Source organism: Battus philenor, unplaced genomic scaffold (assembly GCF_028537555.1).
Source record: "Battus philenor isolate CCGP_79_NKW_IND1 unplaced genomic scaffold, ilBatPhil1.0.hap1 SCAF_6, whole genome shotgun sequence".
In the NCBI taxonomy this organism is placed as follows: Eukaryota; Metazoa; Arthropoda; class Insecta; order Lepidoptera; family Papilionidae; genus Battus; species Battus philenor.
The window spans coordinates 4,751,969-4,779,784 of NW_027181726.1; the positions used below are offsets into that span (position 1 = coordinate 4,751,969).

The 27,816-nt window shown below is 33.4% G+C and overlaps 1 protein-coding gene across 5 annotated transcripts; it reads right to left on the reverse strand.

Moving 5' to 3' along the window:
- Positions 1-234: 234 nt before the first annotated feature.
- SERCA (ATPase sarcoplasmic/endoplasmic reticulum Ca2+ transporting SERCA) lies at positions 235-27,569 on the reverse strand. 5 transcript variants are annotated; one of them, XM_068773723.1, is made up of 13 exons: positions 19,203-19,313; positions 18,044-18,188; positions 9,678-9,695; positions 9,224-9,306; positions 9,043-9,147; positions 7,289-8,874; positions 7,020-7,209; positions 5,507-5,654; positions 4,966-5,224; positions 4,229-4,373; positions 3,575-3,784; positions 3,109-3,226; positions 235-773 (listed from the first exon to the last, which is right to left on the reverse strand). In XM_068773723.1, exons 2-13 carry the CDS (start codon positions 18,159-18,161, stop codon positions 745-747), a joined length of 3,009 nt encoding a protein of 1,002 aa, XP_068629824.1. In that variant the 5' UTR covers positions 18,162-18,188; positions 19,203-19,313; the 3' UTR covers positions 235-744. The 5 variants fall into 5 exon arrangements, with proteins under 5 accessions (XP_068629824.1, XP_068629825.1, XP_068629822.1 ...); XM_068773724.1 differs by having other exon boundaries at positions 235-982; XM_068773721.1 differs by lacking the exons at positions 235-773; positions 19,203-19,313 and adding an exon at positions 27,446-27,569 and having other exon boundaries at positions 1,003-3,226.
- Positions 27,570-27,816: the final 247 nt, after the last annotated feature.

Genomic DNA, 27,816 nt, shown 5'->3' on the forward strand with positions numbered 1-27,816 from the left:
TTATAATGTTCATAGAACTGTTACGCGTAGAATATACTTTTTACATTAAGGACGTTATACTAATTCAAGACATTAGTTTTTTTTTTAATCGTGTCGACCGTTAATCACACTTATATAAATACTAATATCATGTTACACACGTTTAAGGAATTTTATATAGATATATATGTAAGCAATAGAGTATTTTCTTTTTTCAAATAACCTAGACACCTTTATTTGGAAATAAAACACGTATTATTTTATAACGATTTATTGTACAAAACAATAATACATTAAAATGTACAGGTATGTTTAATTTTCTGGACTTTTTAGGTCCCAAACACTGGATAATAAGTATATCCTTCCCTTACAGACACCATATTGCTCGTCGAGGCGTCAGCACTAAATAGAAATATAGATTCGACTCTAGATAAGCAAACTAGAAATAACATAAAATATAGTAATAAATTAATAGCATGCTGTCAACTTAAGTACACAATAGTTTATCGCACTGCTTTTGTCGACGGGCACCATGTAGTCTTTGAAAAAAAAAAACAACGTAATTTAACAAATCGATTAAACCTCCTAAATATACTGTATAGTATATACACGTTATGAACACGTCCTCTCCGGTGATCGAGCGCAGCGGCGGGCCTCCCGGTGTGGCGCGAATTGCGCGGAAACAAAAAGCCAATGGTATATTGGGAGACGGGAGCGGTCGAAGTAGCAGAGAGAAGCAGGTGAGGAACTATGTATCGGTGGCGCTTACCACTTGTCAATGACCACCTCGTTCGCTGCAAAACAACGTTAGCGTTAGTGTGATGTGGACCTCGAGCGCCGCCGTCCCAACTTACTGGCTCTGTGCAGAGATCACAACCGTGTCGTAGTTATATTAAGTGTGGAGTTTTCACTGCGGGATCACAACAAACAATGAGTGTTCATGGAATATATGCGTGCGGTGCTGCGGTGGCTCCCGGCGCTTACAGCTTCCACGACGGCTGGGCTGGGGGCAGACAACACAACGTTAGTGCATGCGGGAAGGACAGGACAGGAGGGGCCCCTTAGTCCCGGATCACGTGGCGCTTGGGTGATAAGTTTTGCAACGCGACCTAAAAATAAAACGAAGCCACTGTGACAACTTCCCAAGTGAACAATGCTTTGTTTTATATTAAATCGTTACTAGTTTTGTCATAAAGTAATTTTTTATTAATTTCGAATTAAATAATAGAAATAACCAATAGCAATAATTTTTAAGCTTGCAAAACTTCTAGTATTGTTAGGAGGAAAACTAAAAACATGTTAGTAAAATGTGCAGAAACAGTACCTGTTCTTTAATCCAAATTGTGGGGTGTGCAAGTGGTTTGAAAAATTATTACAATGTAAGGTTGGTTTTGTGATTTAGAATTAAGGAAAATAACAAACATTTGGTTGGATAGTTTAATTAACGTAATCAAAGGGTATCTATTTGCTTATGTACATTTAGGTACGTTTGGTATCATTTATGACAGTCTGTGGTCAAGGATGTTCATAACAAATTTTGAGCATGCCCTTCATTGTGCAGTGTAGATTAAATGTATTGTATGTGACCAGAATGGTCTCTCGGTATAACAACTGTACATTACATATATTCAAAGAATCTTAAACAATATTTGTCGCAAATCAAATCCAATCAAAACTTGTCTCTCTGCGAGAACATGCATCACAAACATGCAGAATCTTAATATAGAAAAAAAAACTTATGTATGTACGGACCTGTACCTTATTGCTAAAAAAATGGACAAATTTCGTTATTACAATTAGTAAAACTAACGTTAATATTATGTCTCCAGTGACTGTTCCTAATTTTTGAAAACATATTTCATAGTTGTAAAATATTCAACACTAAAAACATTTACCTACATGTTTGTTTTAATGAATGTTACAATTACTAAATATATTGCTTTATAAATTATTTCATTAAATATTTTAGTTTTACATGATATAACCATTTGACTACACGGAACGACTTTATTATATATATAGTTCAGCATCATAATAAATATTGTAAATTCATTGAAATAAATTTAATTGCAAATCTTCAGAACGGAGTACAAAGTTAAATTAATGCATAACACATTCTTTAAATTAGTCAAAGGTTAGAAAAAGGAGCAAAAGTCAGCAGCTGTAATACTCACTGCTGAGTACAAGCTCAAAACTAAATGGAAAAATGCAATGGGTATGTTAACAAGCAACCAGAAATGACATAGGAAATTGATGTTCACTGAAAATATTTAAGAAAAAAAATGCTGAGCCTAACCATATATATATACTTACAATAAATTACTCTATGCTAACAATGCACATTACTAGTAATAGTAAGTTAAATTTGTCTGAAGTCCACATGGACAAGGTACTGAGCCGTGTGCAGGTCTAATATAAAATTAGGTAAACTGCATTATGTAGTGAAATTTTTGAATAACATTTATAAACTTACAGCCTTAAAAACTCTTGTAAAACGAATAGAAATTTGGTGTTTCGTTAAATATATGGGATGGTGTTCACAGCCACTCATCAAGTAACTCTGTACAGACAGCTCACGGATAATGGAGATTGATAAGGGAAAATGAATTTATTGTCTCGCACATGCAGAATGCAAAACGAGCCACGGCTCAATTCGATCTACTTCTAACGTAACAAAGACTTCTACTAGACTTAGGTAGGTGGCTAGCGTCCTAGCCGGCGTAACGTCGCAATGAGTTTAGCACCGCTAATTGTTTGGATGTTCATTTGTCACTCGTCGAATTCACTAGGAGTCCTCGGTGGTCCGAACGATGCGTGCACTAGGTCACTTCACACGTTGTGCTCCGGGATTAGCATTTCAAACTGTTAGATACTGTGGTGAGCCGAGCTCATCGTCCATTGGTTTCCACAGCGGCATCGACACCGCCCACTCTAGCATGAATCAAACGATGGTATTAGGGTGGGCGGTGCAGAATCGGGAGGGTATTAGGTATAAATAAAAGGGGATGTCACGGAACACAATCGGGCCAGCTTATAGGGGTCCGTAGAGGATGATCCCAAAGAAGACGGCCCACATGAGCACAATCCATTGCATGCCGTCGAGCCAGTGAAGCAGCGTGCTCGTATTACCGTCGGAGATCTTGCGCGCGACGAATTTGAGCACCTCGTCCAGGAGGACCACGGGGATGGAGAACTTCATCACTGTCACCCACTCGTCTATCGACAGCGGCGTGACTTGGAACACGGCCTGAATCCACATATACGCGTTAAAAAATAAACTCGCAGATTATATACAGTTCAAAGTTGGTACTTTAAAAATTGCATTATATTATTTATATTAATAAATTATGTTTTAAGGTATAATGACGATAATTCATCAATCATAGGAGGTGAAGTTGGTAACATATTATTATTTACCACATCCTTATGAAACAAACTGCTGTTGTTTAAAGTCTATAAGGAGAGAGGAACAAAATGATTTGAATATATTGTTGATGTATAAACGGTTTGTTTTCTCAATACAATGTTAAAGTTTTTTAATTTTATTATAAGATTATCCAGATGAGTGGATTCCAATCAATATGTCAGTACTTACCGAGAGGACCTCGACGTACAGAATGACGAAGTGGAGTGTAAAGGAGAGTGCCATGGAGCCGACAAGCCACATGTTGGACCACGGAGGCATGGTCACCAGAGACTGATTTTCTGACAAGCTGTTCATAGCATTCAACATCTCGATGGTCACAAGCACAGATAGCGCCATCGTCATTGGGTGAGGGTCGGTGAAGATCTTGCAGTCAATGCCCTATAATGTTATCATGATACATGTTATTTACTTTATAAATTATTGGCTAATAGTAGGCTGTCATTTTCACCTAAAGTTTTTGGCAATGTTTTAAATATAGACTAATTTGGTATTGAAAGTCCCAGGATTTTAATGCGACAAATAATGATACCTACTTGTATGAAGCAACGAACTACATCTACTACATAAGTATAGACTTAGACAAGAATTTTTTTTAATATATCAATTATTTACTAAATAAAGCCCCCTCTATGAATTCTAAAAAAGAATTACTAGATAAATATATCTAATCTTCGGATATAACACTTGAATAACTTGTCCCATTTTCCAGTCCATTTTCATATAATTTACCCATATCAATTGATCACTCAATTATATTAAGATGTTATTTTCAACTATAGCATAAAGTTTGTAAATTATATTGGAAGGATGAGAGGTAAATACCTTAAATTCATCTCCTCCGCTGAGGCATTGTAAATGATGGGTGAGTTGCCAGTAAGTCATCTGAGGTCCATATGGCGAGTACATGAACCACCATGAAGCAGCTCCGACCGTAGCCATACCGACGTAACCACCGATAGCCATGTACCTAAATTCATTCACATTTTCAATGTATATGACACAGATTGTATTTATAAATCAATACTGTAATACAAAATATAATACTGTACCACAATTGGAAAATGGATTTGAGAAATGTCTAGTTAGCTTAATTATAGGAGCTATAATGCCCTTAATCTAGAAGAAAAGTATTAGGAATAAAGGCCCTAATTCTTATAGAAAAATAGTTACTTTTAAATTTGCCTGTTAAAAATTGATATTATAACACCAACATAGCCAAAATAATGTTTGATAAAAAATAACTATACGAGTTGTCAAAGATCATCGTGTTATTACATTATTAATATTTAATAAACTCTCACCTAAGCTTTAAAGCAAATTGTCAAATTAATAGAGAAGTCTCATCAAGGAAAAGATAAGATTTCTTAAAAATTACTTTGCTGAAATTGCAGGAAAGCACTGGTTGAACAAGGAAATTTAATAAATGGAGTAAACTGTATGTTTGTATCCAAAGCGGTGTAAAATTATTACAACAAATATGTACATATATATTTATATACACATTTTGCATTCATATATATACATGAATTAAATCGAAATTACTTTTCGTTGAAACAAACCTGAAGAACAACCATCCAGAAATTAGACCCTCATCAGCTTTACGCGGGGGTTTGTCCATGATGTCGAGATCGGGAGGATTGAAGCCCAAAGCTGTGGCAGGAAGGCCGTCAGTGACCAGGTTGACCCACAGAAGCTGCACAGGGATCAATGCCTCAGGAAGACCGAGAGCAGCCGTCAAGAAGATGGATACCACCTCACCAATGTTTGATGAAATTAGGTAGCGGATAAACTGCTTCATATTATTGTAGATGGCACGACCTGATGATAAATTCAGTTTCATTTAATGACAAGTTACATATATTTAATATAACAATTACATTACAATCTTCTATATTATGAGTATATAAGAAATTTCCTATACCTATAGGGTATTGAGCTTTTGTAGAAATGTTCTTTTTACCAAGTAGAGATCAGCTAAGAACGGAATTATCGAAATTCTATCCGCAAAAGGATTGGGGCGATGCCAGAATTTTTTTTTGTATGCTAAAAATGATTAATGGCCAGGGCAATTAATATATATAATAATTAATAATTGCACACCTTCTTCAACAGCAGCGACGATGGAGGAGAAGTTGTCATCAGCGAGTACCATCTCGGCGGCGGACTTGGCTACAGCGGTACCGGAGCCCATGGCAATACCGATTTCAGCCTTTTTCAGAGCAGGGGCATCATTCACACCGTCACCAGTCTGAAAAAATGATAATAACGTTTATTTTTTAACACCATAAAGACTGCATTTAATTCTTTAAATAAAACAGGTTAATTCCATGTTCGATCGACTGATGAAAATTATTACATCTTTAATTTAAGACATGAAAATCATCAAATCTTCCTTGTGTTACGTTCATTTGAGACTCAGGTTTTGCCCACATAGTTCCAATAAGAACGGTCGAAAGCGGCGTGCATCCAACGTATTCCGACGACCTTAACAAGGTCTACTGTCAGCCTTGTCAACGACCCTAAAGTGTATTCTGCGCGGTTACTATCGATCTCGTAGAAAAATTCCGACCAAGGCCCTCTCCATGGCCCGTCAAGGGACTGTGAGTTTGCCAAAGGCTCAAAGCGAGAGACTAAGTTTCTTTGCCATAAGTCGTCATTGGTAACACAGATTTAGTTGTAGACTTTTGTCTTAAAGCACTGAGGGATATTGGACAGTAATAATATAAATTCTAACTGTTGAATTGGCTTAATATTAGGACATTTTAGTAATTTCTTTGTTGTTATAATATCCTATGATGCCCTGATAGGTTGGAGCAGGCTGTTTATAAACAGTACCAACTGCTTCACATAAACAATTTGGAAAGCATTCTCAATGGTACGATACGTAAACATTAAATAACGCCAGCTAATGTTCTGGTTTGAAGATATTGTTAGCAATGCAATAAATATTCAGAAATATATTCTCATCATAAATATATTGTGTTATAACAACGATCTGTATCGGGAGGTGGCGGTATTGTATCATTTGAATCTATATTTATTTCCATTAGTTGGTATAAAGTCCGATCAGCTTTGATGTTTGTGTGGGCTTAATGTGGAAATCATAAATTTAATTCTCTCCTTCAAAGATGACACAAAAAAGATAATGTGATTAATCGCGTTGAGTTTACGTTTGATTGATATTTAGTTATTGATGAGACATTAATCGTATTGTGCTTTAGCTATGAATGTATTATATGTGTACATGTACTCTGCGCGGATTATAGGCCATACTTCCAATCACCTTGCTTCCTATTAGATGGTCTACAAGGAGGCACGGTTTAATTTCAACATTATATATATGTATATATTAAATTAATATTACCTATAGAATCGGGCCTGCGTGGTGGATTATAGCACATACAGAAGGTACTGTACGCAACTTTTATCACTGAGATCTGACTTGTGTTTCAATAATATTAACATTGTAATACAAAAGAAAACTGAGTTTGAGATCTTGTTTCTGCATGTATACAGATGTCTGAGCAGAGGACTCGATAAGACCAAAATGTACTTAGGTATTTTTAAATGCGTTTTACGAAACGCAGTAAAGGTAATTAAAAAAAATACTGACCATAGCAGAGATTTCGTTCATGCTCTGCAAGTACTCAACGATCTTGGACTTGTGAGCGGGTTCCACGCGGGAGAACAGGCGAGCCTTAGCGCAAGCAGCGCGTTGCTCCGATACGGGCAAGTCGTCGAACTCGCGGCCAGAGTAGGATTTGCCGAACGTGTCCTCATCTTCTCCGAACACACCGATACGCCTGAAAGTTATGATATGTGTTAAGTTTCGAAAACATGGTTACATTGTTATCTACCGCGTGTGTTACAAGTGCACAGTACCTGCAGATAGCTTCAGCCGTGGCCTTGTTGTCGCCAGTGATTACTATTACACGGATACCAGCAGCGCGGCAGCGGACAATAGAATCGAAGACTTCCTTGCGAGGAGGGTCCAACATGCCCACGACTCCAACAAAGGTGAGGTTAACTTCATAAGTGTAGAATTTGGTGGAATCGCCGAGGTCCATATCGTCAGGTTTCATTGGATTGTCAGCAGTGGCGAGCGCAAGGCAACGCAGAGTATCGCGGCCGGTACCGTATTGGCGGGTGAGGTCCAGGATACGATTCTTCAAGCTGCTGCTTAAAGCCACCTTGTTGGTTCCAACACGAGCGTGAGTGCAGCGGTCCAATACTCCTTCAGGCGCGCCTTTGACAAAGAGTTTAGGGCCGTTGCCGAGGCGGGAGGGCTTGAGCGGTGTGCAGTAGGTCGACATAGATTTCCTGTCGCGAGAGAATTCAAGAGTGAATTCTTTCTTCCACTTGGTTTCGATCTCTTGACGGACGACGATGGCGGAGGAGCGACGGTCGAGACCGGATTTGGGCACATTGAAGGGATTCATTTTTTCTGCGAGCACGATCAGGGCGGTTTCGGTGGCCTCGCCTACTTTCTCGAAGGCTTGTTTGAATTCGTTAAAGTCGATAGCGGAATCATTGCACATAACACAGATGGTGGCCATTTCGTGAAGAGCGTCAAACTCGGAGGCCTTGACTTTCTGGCCTTTCAGATACACATCACCAATAGGTTCGTAAGTGGAGCCAGTGATCTCGAACTCCAAAAAGTTGCTATCGCCTCCCTCAATCTTTTCGAAAATGAACATACGGGAGACGGACATTTGGTTAGTGGTTAAAGTGCCGGTTTTATCGGAGCAGATTACCGATGTGCAGCCCAAAGTTTCGACGGATGGCAGCGACCTGACAATAGCGTTCTTCTTTGCCATTCTCCTTGTACCCAAAGCGAGGCAAGTGGTAATGACAGCGGGCAGACCTTCTGGGATAGCGGCGACAGCCAAAGCGACCGCAATCTTGAAGTAGTACACGGCACCTTTGATCCAGCTTCCACCATGGGCGGGGTCGTTGAAGTGGCCGATGTTGATGGCCCAGACGGCAACGCAGATGACAGAGATTACCTTAGACAGCTGCTCACCGAATTCGTCGAGTTTTTGTTGCAGCGGTGTCTTAATCTCCTCAGTCTCGGACATTTCCGTGCGAATCTTACCGATGGCCGTGTTCAAGCCTGTGCCGATGACGATGCCACGGGCTTTACCGGCGGCGACATTAGTACCAGAGAAAAGGATATTCTTCTTGTCCTGATTTACAGCGCGAGGGTCGGGAATAGCGTCCGTATGCTTGATGACGGAGACCGACTCACCGGTCAGGATGGACTGGTCAATACGGATTGTGGTAGAGTAGATTTTAATAAGGCGGATATCGGCGGGAATTTTGTCACCGACGGATACTTCAACAACATCACCGGGCACGATTTCTTTAGCTCGGATTTTCTGTACGCCGGGTTTATCTCCTCTTATAACTTTACCCATTTCGGGTTCGTATTCCTTTAATGCTTCGATGGCAGATTCTGCGTTTCGTTCCTGTGGAATAAGAATGTTTTACTTGCAAATTTAATTTCATAATGATTGAAACACTATCACCTAAATCCAGTTTTATGCATGTTATTAAAAATTAGATACAAAATTAGTTTTTGAAAATAGTTTCTATAAAAATTTCACTTGATGTTTATATAACAAAAAAGTAGTTACCTGCCATACTCCTACCACCGCGTTAGCAATAAGAATTAATAAAATAACGAATGGTTCTACGAAGGCTGAGAATGCGTCTTCATGTTCTTCAAATAAAGCTAAAACCTGCAAGAAAAAAATTAATATTTTAATACGCAACTTAGAACATTGTTTACCGCTTACGATTGGATAAATTACTTACGAAGGAAATAATAGCGGCTAACAGCAAAATCTTCACTAACAGGTCGTCGAATTGTTCCAGTACTAGCTGCCATATACTTTTGCCTATAAACCATAAACATATATCGAATATCAGGTAAAGAAGAATCTCGCGGATAAAGAAGGCGTTTAAAAGGCTTCTTGACGTAATCTTCGTCTAGAGCGGGAAATGAAATGAGGTCAAGATATTATATAATTGTAACGCTCCACAGACCGTTAACTTGGAAGCATCGTAATTGAAATACACTATAAATAAACTCCTGTCTGATTTAGTGGACATTAAATAGTGTAGATGTCTATTGGGTATGTAATTTTACTTGATTACATAGGTAGATGAACAACAAGATTTAATTCATGTGGAATTCATTACATTACTTCTTTTGTTTTAGATAACGTTGTAAGAGATATGTGTTTTATGATACATAATCTTTGCTTACCTTCTTCCGCAGGCAGTTCTGAAACAGAAAAGCGCCATAATTAGAGGTTTGAACAAAACATCAAAGGAGTAAATTTTACAAACGATAAACCAGTCAGAGCAGGCATGCGATGTATCTCGGCAGTTACGAGAAAACATAAATACGCGTACATTGACTGGATAGGTGTAAAGCATCTCACCGCTATCATAACTTGATTCTAAATATTACTATATATCTGGAAATTTTCAAAAAACTTTTCCAAATATTAAGCAAGCATCGATAAAAATTAATAGGCAATACCTACTTTTTTAAATAGGCAAAGCTTTTATAATTTAGATAACTTTTAAAAAATCTTCGTTTTCGTTAAATCGGGTACGTTATCGGAAAATTGTTAGATTAACACTTCATATTTTATATCGTCTTAAATCAGATAAAGTATTATATTTTTACAGCTTGTACTCGACTTTTAAACAAAGAATTGTTAGTGTGTGCAAGATTTATTTATCATTACAGATAAAGAAGTATTTATGTATTGAGGTTGGTAGTTTTTTTTTGTTTAATTTAGTTGCGATGTGTTCTGTTAGAGCAAATATGAACGATATCGTCAAGGGCAGATATGAGACGTCTGACTTAACCTTTGTTAAGTGGGTAATGAAATAAAGATGTTACTCTCGGAGGGATATTTCTGTGGTATTTGGTTTTGTATGTTAATTATTCGAGCCACGGTCACATTGGGTCAGGCTACGTCTGTCCGTGACGTGCGTGACCCACACGTTCTGTGTACACCGACCTCGCTTCGTCATTGACGTAACGATACTTAGTAATCTTCACCCTATGCCTTTTGGAAAGGAAGAGATCATTTGAAATGCCTTGTTGACTATACAATGCCATAATTCAAAAAAGAAGACCATCACACAATTGTATTTGTAAATATTGTTACGATTGAGATTTAATTAAACAAATTAGCAGATGAATTGTTTTATGGTGATACGGTGCATTGCGTCACACCGAATTGTGGCAAGTAACGTGTACGTGCTTTGAACAGATTTGCGTGTAATTTTCGTTGGTTAGATTGCGTCGTTAATTTCCGCGTGTATTGCAAATGTTTGTCCGCATTACCGCTAAGCAAGGCGATCACGTTCGCGGGGCCTTATTAAACGGTTAAACTAGCAGCTCTCTAGGTCTCAATAGACGTGTGTAATCAGGCAACGTGCGTTAAGTCAATCGGATCGACTCTATTTGCGTACAACGCGGCCGCCAACCGAGCCGAGACGAATGTAAGCAATTAGTCAACGCATCGATAACGCCCTGTTAGCATCTGGGCGCTTCGTCACTTTGGATCAATGGGGGATACAATGGAATCGAGCCCGAATGACAAAGTAAACCTATGGAATAACACATTTCTTACAATATCACAACTAACCGATGTAAATTGTAATAGTCAATTATAATATACAGGCGGTGAGTAATTATATGCAACTGTGTTTTCATTCTTTTCGGATATGTGAATTGATAATAAAGAAAGAAAGATAAAGAAGAAAGAAGAGTTCTTTTACTTGAATGTGATTAGTGCCCTCTCATTTATAAACTAATAGCCTTTCGTAATCATTAATATTTCGATATAAAAGTAATTTATGTCGAATATATTGAAAATGTGGGTTAATTTAATAGTGATTGATTAAATTTTATAAGTGAATATTAAAATGGATCCGACAATCAGCGGTCTGAAATGATCTTTGGGAGCAAGAATATTTATTTAATAAATATATAATAGATGAGAAGATAGCGCGTCTGCCGCATTTGTAGACGCAAGCCGCCAACGTAGGCAGTCCAAAATAAACCGGCTGCTGGTACATCTATATTATATTTTAGTCTCTAGGCACTCTGAGCTCACCACATCACGCGTCAACATTCCCGGGCGCCCCGCCACTCGGGCTCGTTCCAGCTCTCCATTAACTGCTTAATGCACTCCTATTCAATTTTTAATTCAAGTCAGCTATTGTCCCATATCCATGTTATATGATTTCGTTTTAAGGGGGAATATTTCAACCTATCATAGTCATCTTCCCTTACACATGGGTATTTTTATGTTTACTTTTATAAATATACATTCATTCTTTTGATATTTACGTTATGTAAATAATTCGTAAGAATATTGAAATTTTTGTAGTTTTTCATCTCCGATTCTATACTATCGTTAAAAGCACCTTTCGTTAGCATAAATGTTTCAAAAGCCTGTGTTATGAATTTTTAAATTCATTAAAAAAAATTAAATAAATATAATAATATTTATAATTTTAATGACATATGTATATGTTCATGTAATTAATATATGTTTATCAAACTTCCACAAGTACTGTTTAGTTGATAAACGACTTTTTGTAAGAAATAATTGTGGAAATATGACTTGTTTCAATATTTACGTTTAATCACTATGATATGTGTTATTGTTAATATCGTACCAAATAAAAATTATTATAACATTTAAAATCTCGTACGTTAATAAAGATTTACTTAATATAATTGAATTAGGCGAGTTGATAATCGACTGTCGGCGCCGTAAGATATCAAAGCGCCGGGATATTGTTCCACGTCGGTTTAACTCGATTCTATTTCGGTTTGAAGTGTTCCGTATTGTGTCCAAGCTCGAAGTGAAATGACGCGTAGTTTAGACACAACGTTATGAAGCAAAATAATTTGACAGCTAACGCTATGGAGGAAAATAAACAACGATAGGCCTATGGCTTTGACCCGCCCAATTATTTTTAAAGCGTTTCTTTTTATGCCATGTCCCACCTAAACCTTTCTAAAATTTTTACGTCCCCTTGAGTAACCATACATAATTTTTATATTTATGCGAAAGCGTTATGCGACTCGTGTCGTGTCTATTTTCGCACTGCCCACCTGTGGGACATGGGCCCCTCGCAGGGAAACATTGGATTAAAGTCTATAGACCAATGCACGGTGGTATGTGCCTTAAGATGAAGGTCTACTCTACGATATCATCCACTATATACTCTCACTTCTGGACTCATAGGCAAGGTCACAGCTAGCTGCTCAACAAGCTATGCTATTTCTCTAGGAGATCGAAACAGTAATGTGGAGATCCATAGGTGAACGAAAGTAACAGACAGTCCAGTGGTTGAATAGTTGATGAGGCAGTGTGCAAGTCCCATTGTCGCTAGGGGCTGAAGTTTCTATAGCGTAGACCCTAGCCCAGTAAGTGTAAAAGCACTTAAGGTTGTCAAAAGACACTGTATGCAATCCGCTACCAGCCCGTCTTATAGGAAACTGTAAGGGAAGCCTATCTCCAGCGGACATCTTATGGTTGAAATGACAATGATGATGAAGAGAATTAACCCATCATATTGAGTGTTATGATGGGTTATGCTTGTTTCCCCTCCTCTTTCTGTCTTATTATCTATTTTGGATCCTTTTTAAAATAAGAATTTAAGAGTGATATTTATTTTTCGTTTCTTTCGAATTGTGCTCTGGTGATATGCTTTAACTACTAACACCCGCCGTTATTATTATTTTACGACTGAATTGCTATTATTTTATATTGAAAAGAATTATCTATATATAATGAATAGCATGAATTACGGCAACTGTCACTAACGTTGAGTTTCCGAATTTCTATATAGAAGTAACAGAATTAGTGCTAGTATAAAGTATCGACAAAAATAGTTTGTTTACATCCATTGATTTTCCAGAATTTTTGTGAATGTTTATATCAGGTACCTATTTAGTAGCTTAATATATCTAAATAATAGAGGTTATTTTTTTATTAAAAAAAAATTAGGATTAGCAGCAGTAATAACCTAGCGGTAGATGAATGAGACTTGCCTTGACTATAAGATTGCCACTGCTAACAAAAAGTTTCCAGAGGATAGCCAGCACCCTTCTGTGCGTATCATAATATCTATTGCGATCCACAAAACGAAAGCTCCTGTTAAGGGTGGCGATTATGGTATACCCCCCCTTAGATATCTTAGGGGACGGCCTATGTATTGGAGTGGGCGTCTATGGGCTAAACAACTAAAAAAATTAATTATAATGCTTAGTGGCTGTATGCAATTCGCTTAAAGCTCGCCATAGATTATTTTTTAGTATACTTTTTATTTTGTCCATTAATATTGTTGACTTCTTGGATTTAGCATGAACATACAAAGAACAAAAGGGAAACAATTCCGTAATCTAAATTATCAGCTAAAGCTTCTGCTTATCGAATATTAAATAGCGTTCTGCAACATAAACATCGCATAGTTAGATATACATATCACTTTTTTGTTTGTATTACCATGCGAATCCAGTCTGTCGTGAATTTTTATCATAATTGTATTATATCTTGTTTGCATCCCGTTTGCAATTTCAGTGCAAATATTTATGTTGCATAAAATAACATTTATGTTTCACAAAGGCTCCGTCAAACGTTTGCGGATTGCTTTAATTAGTGTATTTAAGATTTTGTAAAATGTTTAATATGTATAAAGCCGCGTTTAATTTGATACTATTTACTAAAAAGAGGTAAAAAAATTTTTGACTGGTCCACTGCCACTTTAGACGAGTTTACGTCCGACTTCGAGTTACGTCAGTAACCTTAGTTCTTCGTCGAATCTCAATTCTGATTCGATCTTTTTACGAAGGTCTGAGTATAGCTCTGTCAATCGTTCTCTAGGTAACGTTGGGAATAAGACCTGTCGTAAACGAACACGTCATTCATATGTCATCACTCACAACACACACTAGTCGAAGACTATATTCTTTAGACATTGCGGTATTTTGGACGAGGTGTTTCAGACCTCAAATCCGAGTTGAATTCGGAGAGTGATCTCTTTAATGAAGTTGGACTTGACTAGCTGGAAAGTTAGTCCCAGGTAAATATAATTGTCAACTACTCGTGTCATATTAATGTATATTAAAAGTACTGTTTATCGCTTCTATGAATAAATAAGGTGCAAAAGAACGTAAGGTGAGCGGCTGTAGATGGTGGCGGTGAACGCTTGAAGGGTTTGGTGCACACGCACCGCTGCCGTCCACCTCACACCCCATCCACATCTAACGCGACTATTTATAACTTGTCAACGAAGCAATACAAAATCAATAACGTGTTTAATATTTACTTAATCTAAACCAAATTTAATTTAAAATAATATCCCAAATAATGTAGCAAAAAAATTATTATCATTCCAGCCCTACAACTTCCCGTGCTTATGCCTTCTCTATAGGTCTCTAATAAGACCTTGACCGAAAATTTAAATAGAATTATTATTTAGAATTACAAATATATAATAGCGATAGCAGCTATTATCGCATAACTATGTACCTATGACATAAATAAATAAATAAACAGTTGTATTAGCCTGTTATAACAGTTGTATTTCCCTAGTCACAGGATAGTATGATATAAATGTTTAATAGGTTTTTCATATTTGCTGTTGTTGGCTATGTAACCAACTGTTAAATATCGGTAATTTGAATTACGCATCTTTATTTTTATTTATTTATCGTATTTTACATACTAATTTGCGAGCAGCAACAGATAGCCATTAAATTAGATAAAAAACTGGTTAAGATCTATGATTCCCATTACTGGTAAACTGGTAACTAAGAGTTATTTTAAGTATACTTCATAATTGAAAAAAAGTTTTAATTTATTTATATTTTAGGAAGAATTAGTGTGTCTAAACTTGCCCAAAATATGGTAGTAAAATTATTGAAAATTTTGAGGAAAGTAACAAAGAAAAACATTCTTTTTTACCTTTTATATTTTTTCTTTATATTCCTAACAATAAATACTACTATGTGCCAATGCCTAATAAACTAGCTTTAAATCATGTTTCATATATTTAATTATTGATATGAACCCATGATATATTTTTAATTTTAAAGGTAATCTATTTTATTATTAAACCATAATATTATAAAATCATTTAAGTTTTTTTCTCACTGTCTATTTTATAATGAAATGAATTCCCCTCTAAGCGGAAAATCGACATTGGTGATTTTAACTTATACATCACATTATACACAACCATTATATTATTACTTATAGCACACTATTTTCAAACAAATTTTTCAGATAAAACATGGTCACAATGCATTTATAATTAGTCAATTTTGCTGTAATTTTTTAAAATTAAATACTAAAATGGTTGATTAATAAACTACGTTTTTGATGTGTAATAATTGGTTTTTCATTGTAATTATATGTTGCAACTATCTTTATACTGCATGCCAAAAATCAACAGAAAATTTCCAAATAAAACGATAGATAACAATTCCTGTTCTGAAATTAGATTATTGCTAATGCTAAAGACAGTTCGCACCTTATAAAAATAAGAATAGTGTTTAAAGAAATAAGGAGAAAAGGGTTTAATTACTTTAAATGCTTTGTCTATACATATTTAAGTACATTATATTTATTATAGTAAGATTGACACTCCTGACTTTATTTTCAACCACACCACCGCATTTCAATTGAATATTCAAAATTGTCTACCAAATTTAATTCAGTCTTACTCAATACATAAGTTAGCTTAAGGTCCACTTGAATGGAACTTTGTAAACCAAATTCTCCAATTGGTTCTTTTAGTAAAACATTATTTCATATTAAAATCGAGATTTGTCATGAGAAAAATCTTGTACAAGAATTTCAAGATCAAGACTGGGCTATCATGTTATGTTAGCTATAAGTCTTAAGTTATTTTTGACACATTGTCCCTGTAGACAAATGCATGACTTTAACATACTACTGATAGTAGCAAAATTGTATGTAATTTAATAGTAAAAGGCCAGGTGGACAATCACTTTGTGGTCTGACTAAATCAAGTCAATAACTGGACTCTCTGTTACTACTGCCCAGAAGAAAGTAGAGGCTAGAATGGTATTAAAAGAGCTTGTCATCAATTTTGTCCCGGTGTTATATGACAGAAACTATTAAGAATAGAAGATTTAAAATATATATTTTTTTATTGAATGTATGAGAAAGTGTTCTAAGTTTTACTTTTAAAATATGTGTATGTATTGTGAAAGCACATAAAGTTTTTTTAAAATGTGGTCAATAAATGTTTTTTCTTATTAAAATATTGATAAGATAAATAATATATGTAATTATAATATGTATTGATATAATTAACTTATGTTATATCTATAAGTACATATTTTCAAAAGTCTTGCCTGCTGTACCTTAACATTTAAAAACGTTTAAGGATAATAAGAATTACAAAGGTTACATTTTATTAAATTTTGTAACTTTTCTGTGTAACTGTTACAGCCAAGCCAAATTTTTATATAAATAGCATATTCTACTTTTTTAAAAATGTACTATTTTAATTATTTACCAATGAAAATTAGGTTATCAGGTAAAAAAATAGTAAAACTTAACTTTTACCATTTCTGGTTTTAATTTACTTATATTATAAAGCATACAATATCTAAAGTTAGATATTAACTTTCACTTGGAAATGGTCAAACAATAGTCTCTTTTTTACACAAAACCTGCACTGTTACTTGTTATTATGTAAAGTGAAAGTTTAAAATGTCTAGCCTGTTAATATTCATTTATTGTAAAATAGAATAAAAAAAGCAAATGTTGTCATTTCAATAGTATTGGTATAATCTCCTTTTTAATTCATTTTTTTATCATTGTGGAAGTTAAGGCATAGAAAAACTTGCTAAACTTAGTATTCAGATTTAATACAATCTGTTTATAAAATAGTATTCAATTAATCTATACCATGCTGGAAGTTATTTATATAGAAACAAACAAAAATCTTGTTAGGGTGTAATTTGTACTTATGTTCTGCACTGATATAAAGCAGTTAATGTAATTTTCAAGTTATAATAAATAAAAAAAACACAATGCCTCTGTAACCTATAAGCAAAGTTTAAATGAAATCAAAATAAAAATACATTATCGAAAAAAAATTAAATGATTTTATAATGTCTGTCTATATATAATGTATATAATCAGAAGATGAATGACTTGTGACATGTTCCAATAAAAACAAATTGTTGGATCTTTTTAAACTTAGATGCAATAAAAAAAAATAATAAACATGAAAAATCATTATACTTTACATAAAGAGTTAAAAAAATGTTAAAAATAACAGGATATACATGTAAATGTTATTCTCAAAGATCAATATTGACCTTAGAACTAACATGTAACTTGCTCAATTAAAACTATTATAATTTAGTTTGCTATTGTAAAATCATTAATAATATTTCAGTGTTAATTTGTCTTTAATGATTCCATTAGAAATATAGGTGTTAATATCTTTATTTTTTAATACAAAATTATGACAAGTTAATGGGTGAGACTGCTCTGCTCTTAAAGGTCTATTTCTAACAAGAATATATAACAACAGTAAACATGAACTTACCATTTGGGCCATATTTGTCTTGGTTTCTTTTAACTTGATCAGGAGACAGGCCTTTGTCTGGGTCTGTGCCGAAGTAGCCTAAGACTTCGTCCACGGATTTCGTATGAGCGTCCTCCATGGTGGAATTTCTACGTTGTCGTCAGTTCTAAAATGCAAAAGTGAATTTAGGTTAGAAATGACAAGTCATCATTAACATCTAGAAGGCTTTTGAGGTTATGTTAGCGTTGTTTTTTTTAATGACGCAGTTGTTAATAATTGTAGTAAAGTTAGGATTTTTTTTTATTTTAAAAATCATATTTCTATTGCGCATTTTACATCTTCAAATTCTCATCCATTTTATTTTTAATAAGACTAAAATAACCTTTTACTGTTGTGCAATTACAAATTCCAGTGTAGTACATTATTAAAGATTAACACAAAAATTTGGGTCGAATAAAAAATTTAGACACAGTACAGGAACTAGGAAGGATAACAAGCGATTTCCTATGTAGTAGACAGTTTAACTTGACCATAGCACACTCACCTATTTTTTATAATGCATGAGAAGATAATATCTTCTCTAATAATTCACTTAAATGAAATAGTCTCAATCTTATTATATAGAGTAAAGGCTAAATGTTGTACTAAGCTAATACTTTTTCTCGTAAATATCATAAACTACACGAACACGTATCTAATCCAGCCGTCATTTTTTCCTAGACTGACGTAGAAGATTGTAGATCATAGCGCCACCTGTTACAACGGTCATGAACCAGTAAATCAAAGCAGCTTCTCTTTTTACTTAAAATGATTTAACAATAGATAAAAAATAAATTACAAGCTTCCTATTTTTTAAAATATAAAAATAGAGAAGTCGGAGTATGGATTAAAATTCTACCATAACAAATATAATTTATGATCTCGAATAAATGTGGAGCAATCCTATAGGTTGAAATGGTACCACGTGATGTAATGCTATTTTAGTTCCGCAGGCGCCTAGAAAGTGCGGTATTTTTAAAATCGAAGAAATAGCTACATAATTTTCTTAGCGTTATGTAACACTTTATCACACTTAATTACTAACACTAAATTCATTAAACCCTTTCCAACACTGTATTCCACTGCAAATATTAATTCACTCACGATAAATTGTTTTATGGATTTTAAATTAGGGACTTACTGAATATTTTTTTTCGACAGCTGCGAGAAGGAAAGAAGAAATAAGAGTGACGCGGGAGATGTTTTCCCGCCGCGCCCCGAGTAGCGACTCCCGGGCAAAGAGCGACGATTTTAGAGCGGCGCGGGCGCGGAGCGTGCGAGGCGGAGAGACATCGACGGAGATTTCTTTAATTATTTTGGCAACAGTACTCGATGGCATAGCCGAGTCGCTTTCCAGGGTTGCATGTCGCACAGCCGCCATCGTTCGCCGTTCTATGATGATCTTTTTATAGCGGGCGCTGCCCGGGTCGAGCTCCCGATACTATACAAATGTGCGATCGTTGTTTATGTCATTAAAATGGTTTCTTTTAATTTTTACGTAAATTCTGCCAAGGCTACTTTTACAAAATAAATGATTTTATAACTCTTACCCAATATAAAATAAAATAGTTATTTTGTCTTTTCTGTCCAATATCTCTACCAGTTATTAATTAAATATTGAACATTAAAAGAAAGAATAATGAAGGAAAAAAATAAAACTAATAAGGCATTTCTCTCGTTAACTTATTTTTGACGTTAAATGAAGTATATTCAACAATAATTTCATTAATAAGAACAATATCCCAGACTTCATAATTTCATACAAAAATTATTCAAAATATCTAGTGATTATTATCTCTTGTAAGTATATTTGGAGCGTAGCTGACAGTTCGACATTGGAGCTAGTTGCTGGCAAGGGTTGACTTCTTTGTGACTCTGATCTATGTAATGGAATATTTTCGTATCGCTCGACATACGGTCTAGAGAATGTTAATATATATTCATTTTGACATAATTATTACGACAGAAATCATTACCTAGTGTATTAAGAAAAATATAAAATTTTAACTAAAAGAACTTTATTCATGTTAAAGGCGTGTTTCGTAATTATACAGTATGTCATTGTATCCTTAGACTTACGTTCTTCTTAATTTGGTATCCTTTGGGGAATTTTTTGTTTGTACCGTTTTAAAAAAATATTTTTCATCTATTTTTCAATTTTCCTTTTCATAGAATACACACGTGACTTTTTAAATTACTTGTGTAAAATATACTTGCAGTAAATAATATGTGAAAACGTGCAATTCTATAAATTCGAAATTTTATAGGAGCATATTTAATAAAAAAACGGTAGCCATTTTGAAAGTTCGAAACTGCGTATCATGATTTTTTTTTGGTTTTTTAAAATCGCCACTTGTGATTTTAATATTTATTAGGTTTTACAGATGTTAAGTGCTTTTTCTAAAATAATAGAGGTTTTTTCACCAGAAATAAAGCGTAATAATTTATCGTGCCAGATTTACTACACTATATTTGGAACAATTTTAATACTATTTTTTAATACTGATATCTTTTTTCGTGTTTATTGCTAAAACTTGATTTGTAGGTTAACAAATTTTAATTGTAACTATTACTGGAACCGGTAAGTAATGTCGCTCTCTTATGTTAAATTCACAAGACAACAATTTTATCAATTTTTTATTTCTAATCAACAATATATTCACCTTCGTTATCAACAACCTTTTGCCATGTAGTATACAAATTTTCAATGCCAGTGCGGTAAAAATCAATCGGTTTTTCTGTAAAATATGTTGACAGAAATGACGTTACTTCCCGGTTGCACTAATATATATATAATTATTTATTAAGTTTGTTTACGGGGTTCGAATCGAGGTTTCTAAATTTTTTTATGTAATAACAATAAAAAAATATTTTTTCTCGTAAAAATTCTAACACTTCGAAAGGTACCATAATAAAGTTATACGTTTTTTATTTCGAATGGTGTACCACTATTTGTGACGTGTTTGTGAATTACAGGTACCCGTTGCACGCTCTAAAATGAATTCTCTTGATAGATGTAAGAGAAAACATGTCGCGGGCTTTTCGCTAAAAAAGAACAGAAACAACAATTATTGGGACAAGGGACAATTTAAAAAATATATATTTTTAATATATTGCAGCAGTTACAAAATATTTTCATTAAAACAGTGAATTCGAACTTTTAATAAGTGGCTTTATTAATAGTAGCTAATTTGAACAGTAGCAAATGCAATAGCTAATCCATAGCTTTTCAACATTTATGATTTGATTTAGCTAATGTATAGTACAAACAATTTATGTGTAGTTATAGAATATGTTTCATAGTGAATGGTTTTGTTTTAGTTGTGTTTATTTTGCAATTTAGTAACGTGGTTATTTGTAGGCGTGAACCTGAATTCTCGGTCCTTGGCCGTTTATAACGGTTATCTTAAGATCAACGACCGCAGCTGAATTAAAGTGATTAAAATAAATAATGCATAAATTTTCACACACGTTACTTTATTACAATACTTGACATGACGGAAGTAGTCTGTTAGTTTAGCAATTTGTTTGATATATATTATATTAGTTGAATTTATAATAACCGCAATTTTAATTATTTACACACTAAGTAAATGGCAAAAATTAAGAAAAAAAATAGTGTGATTTTTTATTATGACGTCTGTACGCAATAAAATCTGGGTTATAATATATATTTTTTTATTTTTAATATTATGTATTGTCCTAGATTTTCCATAAAAGATTAGAAAATTTACATTATGAATATGTACATATCCAACTCAACAGTACATTTGTGTTATAAAAAACAATAATAGCCTAAAACTATACTGGAGTATTTTTAAGGAAATTAAACACCAAGCCTATTGACTATTTGCGGGGAAGGCGAGTTTAGTCGACTTCGTTATCTACACATATCTGTTGACCAGGCTAACGTGTGTTTAAGGTTTTGAATAATCTATTGTCTAATACATGACGTAGAGAAGTTTTCTTTTTATTTCTGTTTAGTTGGTTGCTTCTAGGTAATGATCCTGACTCCAACCCAATGACTGGCATTAAGAATTTTGATATTTTAAGAATCGAATGCCATGTAAGTACACTTCTACACGTGACAGCTGAATCAAGGCACTTTCGTGTACCTTTAAATAATAATGACAGTCAATATACGTTGCTAAGCGACCGAAGATTTAACAGCTTTATAAACTATTGAAATAAATTATTTAAGGGCTGGAAATAAGGCTTATGAGAAACGTTTTTAGCTTACTTACTGTAAAAATACTTAACCCAAAGCGCTATGAGCACTCTGCGATATGAAAATGAAACTGTAAATGTGAAAGGGCGAAAATATTTTGTCATTGGCGAAAAATAAACGTATGCCTTGTCCATGATTACCAGTAGATGAAAATTTCATCATCACTTCAACCGTAGAACGCCCACAGCTGGACATAGGCTTCCTTCATAGATTCCCTTTTAGCGTCTTTCAACGACCTTAACAAGGTCGACTTTCCGCCTTGTCAATGGGACGTTCTACGCTGCTCTTGCCGGTCTGTTGCCTTCACTCCAGAACCTTAAGCAGTTGGCCTTCTGTTCTATTGTGTTGTCTAGTATTATTCATTATTTATCTGTTCTTATTAAAATATAAATTACCATATAAAAGCTCAACGTAAAACCTTAACTTCTTTTAACAAACAAAACATTCAATTAAAACTAGGTAAATTACCCATCCCTAACTAAATCTTTTGTCTGAATAAGGAATTGAATAGTAGTAAGAAGATTATTACAAAATTAGTCTGGAATTTAAAGGGAATAATAAAAGTAACTACTATTTTATCAACCCTTTAAATTTTTCACTTATCAACTGTCGTCTATTATGAGAAATAAATTAATATGTAAAGAAACTAAAACGTGTAATAAAAACGTTAAGTTAAAGTTACTCAAACTAGAATGTTTGTTATTTACCTAATACTGATATAGTTTTAATAATAAAAATAGTTAATTACCTCATATTTTCTCTTAATGAACTAGCAGAAGATATGCAAGTGTACAAAATAAATTCCGAAACAAATTTAAAAAGCAGCCTAGCTTTAATAAGAATAAAAATAATTGAAATAATAAGCGTATCAGCTACGCTTTTGTTTAAAATCAGTAAGACAGTAGTAAGACTAAGCAGACATTAAATCCACGAGATTTAATAATACTTTGCAAATTGCATAGAAAACGTAAAACATAAACACGTCACAATATAACGAAAGTAATAAAGAAAATTATAAAAAATTTAAAGAAAAAAGTTTCGCAATAATGATACAATATAAAGATACAATTAAATAAATTCAAAATAATTTTAAACTACATTAAACAATGTGTAAATATTTAATTTTAAAGGCGATTGTTTCAAATCAATAAGCATTAGGCCTTACATGAGAAGTTGAGGAATAATTAATATATATTAATTATTTTTGGCTTCAGAATATTTATTTCATCCCCGTAGTTCAAACGCGTCAAAAATGTTTGATGTTAATAAAATGTATTGGAAAAAGAAACTTTTTGATTGATGAAATAAATATTCTGAAGCCAAAAATAATTAATATATATTAATTATTCCTCAACTTCTCATGTAAGGCCTAATGCTTATTGACTTGGGTTAGCGTATTATATTTTAAAGCGTGAAGTAATTGTCTGTTTTATTATTATAAAAACAATTAAAATATACCATGTTAAACTATTTTTGTAAGAACTTTTAGTAAATTGCATCATTCTGCACTTATTTTAGGAGTATGTTTTTACATTATTGATTTTTATTATTGAGGATACAATGGTCTCAGCACGTCACTTTACATTTTAATAACATTAATCGTGATTTTTATGACAAACTGAAATACATATTTATTTCTGATAACGATCTGCCAGCGACTAACGAAAAATGTCAGCCTTGTGTTATACTAATGTGATTATATTTAGAAATTCAAAATAGAAAATCACAGGGAAACAGCTGAATGCCAATGTTAACAGCTATTTTAGTGGGTGGAATAAAAATGTAGGAAAGAAATCAAACACTAACGGTAAACGCAGCTCTTAAAAAAATGTTTCAATCAAAATATTCAAATCAATCTAATAATGAATGTATAGCAATTTATGAATTAGCATGTTAAGGAAAATAACTAAAACTTTTTTTTTGATAAACTTCTCGAGCGTGTTTTGTTTGAATTGACTTCTTTAGCTGCTACAATCAATCTAATACAGACATTTGTGGTAGAAGATGTGGTGATTTTTAATGACTTTAACGGTCGATTAAAAAATACATTATCCAGATTATCTACCAATTTACTGGGAGTAATAATATATTCGATTATCTGGATTTATTTCTTAGATATTTATTTATTTTTATCCCTATATGAAAATATATTTAAACCGTGCGTTTTATTTCATAGTTTACCGAGTTAGATAGGCCTATTGTAGAAATATCAAGTTAAATCAAGACGATTAATAACAACAAACAACTCAAAGTGCGGAATAGATGCGTAGAGAATAAAACATGCTTTTAAAATTCCTCGATAACGATAGGTGCCGATGTGGGCCAGTGCGTACGCGCCGTGTAACTACTATCAGAGAATATATTCGTAAGGCTATTCGTCATCTAGAAATAAACAGGCGAAGGTAATAATCGAAATAGAATTATAGTTCTTGAGGGTGTCGTAATCATATGCTTTGGCAGGTCCAAAGTTGGCCGTCTACACGAGGGATTTGTTGCTGAGTTGGATTGATATGAGGGGCTGGCAAAACTTTTTGCAGCCAAATTTTAAATACTACACGTGTAATGTCGGAATAAGATTTAGGCTCCTGATTTAGATTCTTAAGTGCAATGAGTCAGTGTTGTAACTTGATAATTGTATTACACTTTGAAATTAATATCACTTTGCGTACACCGATTACCATGAAATTTTCTGTGATAAAATAATCTTACTTGTGATTGTTGTATTACAGTATTTAAAATCTATTAAGTAATTTTCTAATATAACAAAAGTGTATATTTTGCACCTTGAAAAAATCGTCGAAACTTTGTCGTGCAATAATATTTAGGTTCATATGAGCCCATCTATAAGCCTTAACTTTTGATTTATTTACTATTTTTTGAGGAATAACTTAACGTTGAAATGTGATAATACTTTTAAAATAATATTACTGTGCTGTTGTATTTAATATTTTAATCAGGCGCTCTTTTATATTAATCTATATAAGTGTTTTATGGTATATTGATTGACGTTATGATGCTAGTCAATTTAAGTTTTGTGCAGCTTCATCAAAACAGAGCTTACGGAAACAGATGTCCATGAGATAAGTAAATACTCTGGATGATAAGGTTATTTACAAGCTACTTTTGAAATTTTTTTTCGGAAATTAACGAGAAAATATTTCTCTGTTACATTTTGTATATTTACGGGCAGAGAATGTTAGTGAACTTCCATTTTTGAATGTAATAAGAAATTATGAAATATTTTCTGATTTAGAATAAAACTTTTTTAAACGATTTAGAATGACCTAGACATCAAGGACAAAGAAAACATTTTTACAATAAAGAGCGTTATTTATTATTGTTATACAAATAAATGTTTTGTGGAAAATGTTTTAGATGTGGTTAAGGGTGAATATATCCCTGTAACATTATTATTTTAAAGTCGCCTAAATTCTATGTTATGAGTTCTTTCTGGCAAGTCTGGTCTTTATTTAATTTTAATGTTAGTTTTGACTTTCCTCTTATTTAATAGTTAAAAATTTCAGTGTTCTCCTTAATGTATCAAAACCTTAATGTTTAACTAACTTTAATAACTATTGTATACTAAAGTTTTACTAATCCTAATAGAATAGAATTTTAGTTATATGTATAAAACAGAAACTAATAAAATTAGTTTTAAGTAAAATAAAAGAGTTTCATATATAGTTTCAATTATGTTTTTTTACTAATTAATTGAAGCATGTATGTTGTTCTTACCTATTCTAATTGAAAAAAGTAATTCTGTGATGAAACAGTGAAATTCTTCATGTTGTAATTATTAAGAAAAAAAAATATAAAAAATGAAGCGATTTGTTGTAAGAAAAGAGAATTATTAATGTTATTCCATATTTTTAGAATATTGCCAATAATTCTTTATATATATATATTTTGATAATAAATATGGCGCTTTTTTTAATGCATAGGTGTATGTGTAAAGAGACGGTTTTTTTGTTCTTTGGATAGATTTTAGTAACTATTTAACGGAATCAGGGGTTACCTCGCGGAAGTCAAACCTAAGTAAGAAAAGGACCAATATTTAGCCACTAATGTGCGGAAGTGGCTAAATATTGGTCCTTTTCTTACTTAGGATTTTAGTAACGGCAAGATTTTGGATTAATGACTAAAATTTTTGTGAATGTAACAAATTTAAATTTTAAAACTTCATTTTAATATCTCCGAACGTCTGTTTAAGGCTGTACTTATAACTTTTGAATATCCTGTGTCCGTCACAATCACATAGAATTTTACCTGTACCAGCTGATAGCCTAATTCAATATACTTTTCTGAATAACTAAACACACAGAGCATTGTTAATAAAAATAAAAAGCAAATTTAATCTAGTTTATACTTATTTAAAAGCATGCATCTACCACACAAACACCGTCATATTGATATATATTATCACGAACTTCATTTATTACTCGTCTTTATCACTGTTTTATTCCTATGCCTGAAGCAATAAAAGAATATTTAAAATTAGTTATTATTTAAAGAGCTCTAATAAAAGATGATAACCGATAAAGAAATAATAGATGATAACCTTCCTTCACATACTGAGTTAAAGAAAACAATTGCCAAATATTTTATTCAAACAGAAACGTCATAACGTCAAAAAATACTAGAAATATTTTAATATTTACGAAATTAAAACCAAAAGATTATAATATTTGCTTGTCGTATTAAATTACATAAGCGCATCATGAGTGGGTAATAATTTATCTGTTAAGATTGCTACTGGGTTCTCAGGATTTCCCTTTATTGTTAAAAATGTGTATTTTAAATCATAAATAGAATGTAGTATGTTTTTTTGAGAAATATGTTAAACATTATTTATTATTTTCAGTAATATTATAGTTTGTTCCTTTTTAAAATTTTCCACTGTTATGCGTTATTATTTACGAACAGCAACACTGGGATTTATCAAGTAAATCGCTGTTCGATATTCTTGAAAAATTATTCACGCTCTTTGAGATTGTAATTAATTATGCATTAGCTGTAGAATTCGCACTAGAAACATCCATTTATCGCTCAAATCCAAGGTCGTATTACTTTTAGGACGGCAACACTGAACACAATGCACAAACCACAGTTCCGTTCGGTAACACCATCACAGATTTATAACGTGGAAACTAACTTACCGTATCACTTATCACTTGGTCCCAATCACTGGTTTAAATACATTAAAATATTAGTATTTATTTATTATACTATGGAAGGTTAGTGTGCCCCATGAGGACAGCGTCGAAGTTGCTGTGCGCCGGGCGTGGGAGCAAAGCGGCGCCCTCTTTTATAAGCTTCGTGCCGGGCTTCGGGCCGGGTGCCAGCGACGACGTCGTTACCAATATATTCCGCTGGTATACGCATCTGTCGTCATGCACTTAAACACCTAACTCTGAATAACAAGGTTCAGAATCGGACACAAGCAATTTTGATAACGGCAAATATCACTAATATCATTCCGTCTGACAACCCTTGACGTTACCTTTAATTAACAAATTATTACAAACAA

Bases quoted from the DNA above. Each gene is read 5' to 3' on its own strand.
- SERCA (XM_068773721.1), bottom strand. From the start codon at position 18,161: ATGGAGGACGCTCATACGAAATCCGTGGACGAAGTCTTAGGCTACTTC. The intron at 7,210-7,288 runs GTACTGTGCACT...CATAACTTTCAG, and splicing joins ACGGCTGAAGCTATCTGCAG to GCGTATCGGTGTGTTCGGAG. The intron at 5,225-5,506 runs GTGTGCAATTAT...ATTTATCATCAG, and splicing joins CGTCGCTGCTGTTGAAGAAG to GTCGTGCCATCTACAATAAT.